This window comes from Acanthisitta chloris, unplaced genomic scaffold, assembly GCF_000695815.1.
Source record: "Acanthisitta chloris isolate BGI_N310 unplaced genomic scaffold, ASM69581v1 scaffold40835, whole genome shotgun sequence".
Classification (NCBI taxonomy): domain Eukaryota; kingdom Metazoa; phylum Chordata; class Aves; order Passeriformes; family Acanthisittidae; genus Acanthisitta; species Acanthisitta chloris.
The window spans coordinates 15,527-23,930 of NW_008674992.1; the positions used below are offsets into that span (position 1 = coordinate 15,527).

General features: G+C 46.3%; 2 protein-coding genes across 2 annotated transcripts in view; one reads left to right on the forward strand and one right to left on the reverse strand.

Moving 5' to 3' along the window:
* RAD54L (RAD54-like (S. cerevisiae)) overlaps positions 1 to 3,666 on the forward strand; it is a gene marked incomplete at its 5' end in the record, with an annotated part of 17,796 nt that extends 14,130 nt beyond the window's left edge. Inside the window, 4 exons of the mRNA XM_009075529.1 lie at positions 190 to 268; positions 376 to 555; positions 1,940 to 2,103; positions 3,264 to 3,666. Of these exons, the coding sequence (XP_009073777.1) occupies positions 190 to 268; positions 376 to 555; positions 1,940 to 2,103; positions 3,264 to 3,465 (625 nt within the window). The remainder of the gene's footprint in view (positions 1 to 189; positions 269 to 375; positions 556 to 1,939; positions 2,104 to 3,263) is intronic.
* Positions 3,667 to 4,877: 1,211 nt separating this feature from the next.
* Positions 4,878 to 8,404, reverse strand: part of LRRC41 (leucine rich repeat containing 41) — a gene marked incomplete at its 5' end in the record, with an annotated part of 7,375 nt that continues 3,848 nt past the window's right edge. Inside the window, 5 exon segments of the mRNA XM_009075530.1 lie at positions 4,878 to 5,112; positions 6,359 to 6,434; positions 7,305 to 7,427; positions 7,902 to 8,000; positions 8,304 to 8,404. The exon segment at positions 8,304 to 8,404 is cut by the window's right edge and continues 28 nt beyond it. Coding sequence (XP_009073778.1) covers positions 4,878 to 5,112; positions 6,359 to 6,434; positions 7,305 to 7,427; positions 7,902 to 8,000; positions 8,304 to 8,404 — 634 coding nt within the window.

Here is an 8,404-nt window from a genome sequence, read left to right on the forward strand (position 1 = left end):
CTGAATTGGAACTAATGTGGCTTGTGCTTTGTCTGCTGAGGTCACTCAGCAGAAAATCTCTGGGCCTCTGCAAAAGCTCTTAAAGCCCATTCCCTTGTTACAAGGCTGTTTGTGAAAGGCTTTTCTGTTTTAAGTAGGATGCTCTGAAGGAGGCAGCACTCTGATTATAGTAAATGCTGTATGTTCTAGGTATTTATATGTCCGGCTGGACGGCACCATGTCCATTAAGAAGAGAGCAAAGATTGTGGAGCGATTCAACAGCCCCTCGGTGAGTAGAACTTGCCAGATGTGAGCAGCTCTCTTGCCAGATCTGAGTGCTGTGAGTAATAACGTGGCTGCCTCTGTGGTCTGATCCCAGCCTGCCTTTTTCCACAGAGCCCTGAGTTCATCTTCATGTTAAGCAGCAAAGCAGGTGGCTGTGGTTTGAACTTGATTGGGGCTAACAGACTGGTGATGTTCGATCCTGACTGGAATCCAGCCAACGACGAGCAGGCCATGGCTCGCGTGTGGCGCGATGGCCAGAAGAAGACATGCTACATCTATCGGCTGCTTTCGGTGAGTCACATTCCTCTCATCTCCTCAACATGGAGTTTTAGATGCCAGCCCAGACTGCAGCTGCTGTAATTGGGGCCAGAAGGGGAAGAACTCTTTTGTGTTGGTGACCAGAATTGATTGGAACTTAATTACTTCCTACCGTTAGATGTGTTGCCATGGAAAACCATGAAGGTTCTAGCTGGAGGGTCATTGCTTCTGCCCTTGGTTTCTAAAGGCTGTTTTCTGAGGGATGGAAACGACTGTGGCTTTGCAGATAAGATGCTCCTTTGAAGTCATTTAGGCATTTGACTTCTTTAATTTTGTGGGGCGTCTGATGCCAGCATTGCTGTTTTTCAGTCAGGCTGCAGTCTGTTTGAGTTGGGTGTACGTGTACTTAATAAACAGCAAGTACATTCCCAGAATTACAGCCGTGTTTGGGATGGGGCTGCCGGTTAGCAGATGGGGTAGCTGCTCTGTAAAGTGAAACCATGAAGGAGACTAGGCTTTTCAGGCTACTGAAACACTTTGTCCAGGACTGCCAGTACTGATTACTGCTCAGAAATGTCCCCTCTCTGCTCTTGTTCACCTTCACCCTTCATTAGTTCAGGCTGTGGGGTTTTTTTGGTTTGGTTTGGTTTAGGGGTGGGTTGTTTTGGTTTTTTTTGTATGTGGGTTTTGGGGGTATTCTTGTAAGCTTGTCTTCCTTGATTATTTACGATTTTTGTTTTGGCAAAACAGATGTTCTTTGCCCATCTCTTCCTGATGGTGTTACACTTCTCTGACCTGGCTGCACTTGGAAGCAGGGAGCTCCTTTGCATTTAGAACTAAGAAACAAATCTGCAAATCATCACTAATCACCCCCCTCCTTGCTATTACATTTGTTTGCAAAACAGACACTGAGTTTTCTGCACAGCTGTTCTGGAAGCAGAGTCTCCCTCCAGACAGGGTGTGATTGATCTGTGTGTGTGTGAATCAGCAAATACTGCTGATTCTTGTTTCACGCAGGGCTAGCCCTTATTGCTGTTCTGGGGGGAGATTGTTTGGGTATTTTTTGTCAGGGAGCAGCTGTAGCTGCTCAGCTCCTTTCCCTTCCTTCCTGTCAGCACAACCTGGTGTGGTGGGTGAGCTTCAGTCATGAATGGCAACTCCATCTCTTCCTCATTCATATCTCCACTGGATCCACTCCTGTAGCCTCTGTGAAAGACAAACAGAGTTGGGTTAGATCAGTAACCAAACTAATGTGGTTGGAATGCAGCTAGTAAAACTTGCCTGTCATCCATACTGGTCTGGCAAGGCATGGAGTGGTTCTGACAGCTTACTGCCATTTGATCTGAGACCCTTTCCCAGTGCACTGGTCCTTTAACACTAGTGTCTCAACTGTGTTTCACCTCTGGCTCTCCTGTAGACAGGGACCATAGAGGAGAAGATATTCCAACGCCAGACCCACAAGAAGGCCCTCAGCAGCTGTGTGGTGGATGAAGAGCAGGATGTGGAAAGGCACTTCTCACTTGGGGAGCTGAAGGAGCTCTTCACGTTGAATGAGACTACTACCAGTGACACGCATGACAAGTGAGTATTCTGAGTGACTAATGGCTGGGATAGCAAAAGAACCACTCCACAGTTTAGTGATTCAGGGGTTCCTCAGGCAGTAACTCAGAGAGAGAGAGGGCCTTAATAATTGCCTCTGCTTCTGAAGCTGTTAACCACCTGGAGATAGAGCACCTCCTTGCTGTCCTCCCTTTTGGTTGTCTTAGAAAAGCTGTGCTGGCTGGACAAGTGAGCAGACTGTCTTCTTGCTGCCCATGTTTGGAGACTGTGAAATACTGCAGTTAGTGAAAAGAGAAACTCATTGGAGCTGTTCCAGTTGGTGGAACAGAACTTCATCCTTCCTGCTGCTCTCTTCCTGGTGGTCTGTGATCTCAAATGCTGAGCTGCTTCCTCTCTTAGGGTTCTTCCATCTGCTAAGAATTCATGAAGCCAACCCAAGTGCTGTTCTGAGGACTAAGAGTCCTCTTCTCCACTGTCTGCCCTTCTCCCCCACCCCTGGGACCTGTAGTATTGTAGCCGCCAGAAGGAGGACAGGATGTGCAGGGAAAATACTTCACTCTGAAAGTTAAGACTCTTAGTTCAGGCAAGAAGTGAAGAGGATTAGTTTTAAGCTGACTCAGAGCTTAGCTTGGAGTAGACATCCAGTCTGCATGGCAACAGCCCCTTTCAGGGCTGCTGCTGCTCTTTGTCTCCTTATGTGACAGCTCAGTAGGACTTCTCCAAAACAGCCTGAGCACAACCTGCTGGCTGTGGTGGGAGCCAGGATGGAGCATTTTGGAGCATGGTGTGCTCTTATGAATTCAGGAATCCTGATGCAATGCTAAGAAGGTGTTTGCAGCATTCACTTGAGATCTGCTCTAAGCAACATCCTACACCTTTCCGGGGAAGCTGAACTTCCTCTGGGTCCTGCTGGACCGTTCCCACCTGGTTAAATATGGAGAGGGAATGCCTTTAGAAACAACCCCCGGGCTTCCAGAATGTGAGTCTCTCCTGATCTCTCACACACACCAGAAGGTAGTTGTGTGTTTACGTGAAACATGGTAGTAATTCAGAAAACCCAGTGGCTGGTGTGGCAGGTGAAGGGGAGTTAATCCCAATGTTCCTGGGCTGCGTTTTTGAACAACCCATATGCTAAAGCAGCAGAGGAGCCTTGCACTGATCTTGCACTGACTCTGTTCCAGGATCAAGTGTCGTCGCTGTGTGAACGGCCACCAGGTACGGCCTCCCCCCGAAGGGTCTGACTGCACCTCGGACCTGTCCCAGTGGAACCATAGTGCGGATAAGCGGGGCCTGCAGGACTCCGTGCTGAAGGCTGCCTGGGATGCGGCTGTCACCTTCACTTTCCATCATCACTCCCATGAGGAGCAGCGAGGGATTCCCTAGCAGGTTACTGTCCCCTGTGGGGGCAAAGGGCAGGCTGCTGTGGTGGCTCGCCCCACTTTAATCCCTTTCAAGGAAAAGGGCAGTGGGCAACTCTACAGGTTGGACTGTTGTGTGGCTGTGGAATAGCAGAACAGTGTGGCTTCCCAGAGGCTGGAAGGCCCTTGGCAGTGTTCAGTCTACTGCAACAGCAAGGAGTCTGTTTGTTCTGTTGTATTGTGTGCCTGAAAAACAACTTGGGAACTGGGAGTAACGAGACCTTGCATGCTTGATCACATCTATCACTGGTTCTCATGCTGTTGGTGTGTGTGCCTTCTACTCAGCCAGGTTTTGTCTTCAGGTGGAAGTTAAGCCTGGAGTTTTATAGTGCTTGATGCGCAGTCATGTTTTTTTTCCTTGACACCTATGGCTTACAGCTGCTGATTAAAACTTGCAGGATCCATTTCTGCTGTGAAATGTGAACCTTGCTGATTACTTAGGAACAAGAGGATTTGTACAAGGGAAATTTCAGCTTGTGTGTTGAACATTGGGCCTGAAACATCATGCAGGCAGTAGGAAATCAGGCTCTATTATGGTAACTCCATTTCTAAACCCACTCTTTGTTATGGGCAGGATCCCCTGATCTAGCAGTGTTTTAATGAGATCACATTACATGCCAGTAATAAAATTCACACTTTGGTACATTGTGGGTCTTAATTTTTATTCTAAAAATGTTACAAAAGAAGTAACTATGCAAAACTTCTGTAAAATGACTGTAGACATTGGAAAAGAGCAACATGAGTGCAAATAAACAGCAAGCTACTTTGTACAGAAAGAATATTTTTTTTTGTATAAAGCAAAATTTTCCAAATGGAAAAGGTCAAGGCTGAGGGCTTTTAAGCTTGTTTTCTACTCCCTTTAAGTGGAGGAAGGAGTTCTTAATTCACAGATTACAGAATGGCTGAAGTTGGAAGGTTGAAGTTGTCCAACACTCCTCCTCAAAAGCGAGGTCATCTAGAGCTGCTTGCCAAGGACCACAACCAGATGGCTTTTGAGTCTCTCCCACGATGGAGATAGTTATTGATGAGACATTGGCTGAAACAACATGAAATTTGTCACAACACCCAATTAAATAAATAACTGCTTGTTCAGAGATCTGCGGGAAGTTACAGAAGCTCATTTAATACAAGTCCCATTTGAAATACACAAAATAAGAAGATGGTAGAGTCAGATCACCTGAAAATACAACTTATCTCAAGGTCTTGTGTGCCACTTCACTGTGGTACCCCCTCTTCAAATGAATAGAAAAGGGACAAGAACAACTCCGTACTGCTTGAATCTGGGGAAGAAAACCCCATCTGTGCTGTGAAACCAATCTTCCAAAAGACCAAACTGCTTAGTTCAAGCTGATGGGTTTTCTCCAGCTCCTGTGTCCATCACATGACACTAATGTAGTCAGCAAAGGCCTGTGAGGAGTCCCAGGAGTCGTTGACCACAGTGCACACAGCTTTGAGACGCCGCAGTGCTTCCTGAGCTGTTTCTGCATCCTGGTCCAGCCAATTTTGGAAGAGGCGCAGGTGTGTGAACTGAATCTGTCCCCCTCTCTGCTGGATATGGCCTTCCAGCTTCTTTGTGAATTCCAGGAGCCCATCAGGTTTGATGCAATTTGAGCTTTCCAGGGAAAAAAGAACAAAAAATGTCATTAAGAGCCTAGGCTATAATTTGAGCAGTTTAAATTACTCTTCCTTCTAGTAACTGCCTCTGTATGTTTCAAGGCAAAGTGCATGTTTCTTCAGCAGTACAAAGCGTGAGTAGTCTGTTAGTCTTCATGAAAACCAAAACTGACGCATAGTAATATCAAGGGTTGGAAGCTTGTTAGAACTAGGTGGTAACCACTGACAAGTTAAACTCATTATCCTGACTTCTACTTAAGTCAGTAGTAAGGATCTACTGGCTTTAAAATGTTGCTGAGCCCAACCTACTGCAGTGTCAGGAGTACTGCAGTCTGATAGCAGCTGTCAACTGCCTGTACCTAGGGGCCTAGCCCAACCCACAGGTCCTCAGCAGTAAGTGATAATTTATTTCTTCCTTCTGAGGAAATCTGTATTGCATGTGTCAGATCCTGGTGTGATTAAAAGATCAATTCCCATGCACAGATGTGTAAATAAATGTCAGGTTGCATGCTGGACTTAAATCTTGTCAGATTGTAAAAATCAGGATTCAAGGCTGCTGAAGGAGTGGCCATGGTTGACTAGTCAAGCCTGTGTACTCTCAGCAGCCTGAGCCACTAGGATTCAAAGAAGGGCAGTGGGGGTGAGCATCAAGAACAGTCATTAGTACTGCAGAAATGCCACCCCCCATGTGCTTCATGAAGGTTACTGCCTATTTTTGTGGCCATTCAGGCTCAAGAAGAGGCTTCATGAAGGTTACTGCCTATTTTTGTGGCCATTCAGGCTCAAGAAGAGAGTAGCAGTTCAGGTTGGAGACCAAAGATGAAAAAGGAATGCATAGGCATTCACAGGATCTGACAGGGGCAACGACAACATTCTCTCCCTGCATAGGGGCAGTGGGAACAGAGCTATGTGTTCACACTGATGCTTAAGAATAAATATAGGTAGGGATGTTAGTTCTAACCTACAGGTTGGGGAGGGCCTGCAACAGCCTCCCAAGGGAGCAGCAAACCAAAGCTGCTTTTAAGATAGAGCTTTACTCATTTATAAAGGGGACAGTGAGATGCCTCAGAGGTGCTGGAAGTCCCCAAGGTTGTATGTGCCCATTGTAGCATTCTCTGAGCTTTTCTTAGGCACACATTCCCTTGAAGAAGGAACAAAACCATGCTCAGGCTTCTCCTGCTGTCAAGGCCTTCCGCTCTGGCCCTCCCAAAATGAGAAATGCAGTGTTTAGAGCAGCAGAATACCTGACATCCAGCTGGCAAAGAGAAGAGGAGGAATCTTCAGAAAAAATGTCTGCAAGGGCAACCAGCCTGTGATTCCCTGTAAGGGGAGAAATGTCAGTGTTAGATGCAAGCTGGGAACTGTCTTAAATATTTAAATGCCAGAGGGCTGGGATAAAAGTGCAGAAAAGAGGCTGTAAGCATGCACATGAAGTCTCATCTCTTCACCCTCAGTCTGTCCCACTCAGTGGCCTAAAGCAAGTTCATCCCCCTGAGCACTGTTCAAGGCAATGAAAACATCTGCTGATTGGGCAGTTTGTTTCACTAGAAAAATCCTGGTTATGTTTGAGAAATCCATATGCAACTTTGGTTTAGAAATTAAGTGTATTCAGGTTATCCCAAGCTTTTCTGTTTTATTTCATTAAAAGAACAGAAAACAATATTCTGGATTTACCTGAAATTAAGTTTTCACACATTTCTACTTGGCCTGTGATCCAAAAAGCCTAACATTCCTGTACATTCAGTTCCATGTAAACAAATTCCTCCTTTACTAGTTCCCATCACTCCTGCCAACAGCTGTTAGGACACAGAATGCCCAAACTTGGACAAAATCTGTGCCTCTGAATGACAGACGGTGCATCTGCTGCTGGATCTGATCCCATTAAAGAGTCTGAAGCAAATCAGTGTTCAGTCAAATCTGGAGACCTGCTGATACTTGCTTTTGCTGCAGAGAAAAGCAACTATAATGCCTGCACAGCACCTGGGCCTTTAGTACATTGCTAAACACAACTGAAATTTTGCTTTAAGAAAATGGACTGTGTTCCTTATTTTGTGAACTAAATCCATTCTGTTCTGGCATGTGTGAAGTTCAGCACTGAGGTCACCAGCAAGCAACAGTCCTGACTCCAGCCCTGGAGTTACCTCCAAGAGAGCTGGTCTAAGGCCCCACAGCAATATTCACAGTACACACCAAGGCGATTCCCAGGCAGTTTGAGGCTCTTCAGGGATGAATTTCTTTTCACTGTATTGATTATTTCTGACAGAAACTCAGCAGTAGAGCTTTCGAACAGACGGCAGAAGGAAAACGTGATTTCTGCGGAGGAAATGGAGTGACAGTACATGTGAGTACTCCCTGTGCCTAATTATTCCATAATTACATTCTGCAGACAGCTCCAGCCCCTAATCCATATGCAAGAACAAAGCTCCCCCAGCAGTGGATTGCATACAACTGCACTGCTGCTCTGTCAGGAACAGAGCAGAGATCACACCTAGGGAAGTGACTTTACCAGCTGACCCAGTTAAAGGCTGATGTGCTCTGCAGGTTAAAAATCTTTGGTTTATAGCCGAGACTACAAACTCTTCTCTGCAGCATACCCCAGCTTTGCAGCTGCTCCTCTCTGCCCTGCTGGCACAAAAAATGGCACATTCTCACTCTGCCAACAGCTACAGATCTGCTCCAGAGACTGACATTTGGCTAAACCTTACACATCCAAAGACAACCTCTTAAAACATCAGCTAGCCACCAGCATCATCTTCCCAAGCAACAGCATGCAGGAGTTTGCTGTACCTTGCAGGATGGGATCCTGAAGCAAAAGCAGAACTTCTTTCTGGTGCTCAGCCAGGTTCATGTCATGAAAACTCAGTTTCTTCAAGTTTGGATTACACTCTAAAAGCAAAACAAGTTCTCAGGTAAAGCACTGCCCATTCTTGGAATAAAAAGACCCTGACCCAGCTAACACCCAGAAGCTGAGTTGGACGTGGGTAATTTGTGCTTGATTGTGGCTAATTACAAAGGAGCCATCCTGCTGTGCAGGATCATCCACATGCTCAGCACAGAAAGTTTCCTTTTCTCAGGAGATTTCAAGGATGTCTACATTGAAGAAATGGAACCACCTAATCTGGCTTCATCACAGCAAGGAAGCTACTCTGTGTGTGCCCCAGTGATGCTGCCCACAGGATAGCAGAGTACCTTTGAGCATCTCCAAAAGGAGCCCAAGCTCCTGAGGGCAGGGCAGTGTGGCACTGTCAAGGGACAAGTGCTGGAGGGACTTCGACGCCTTGAGCACTGGC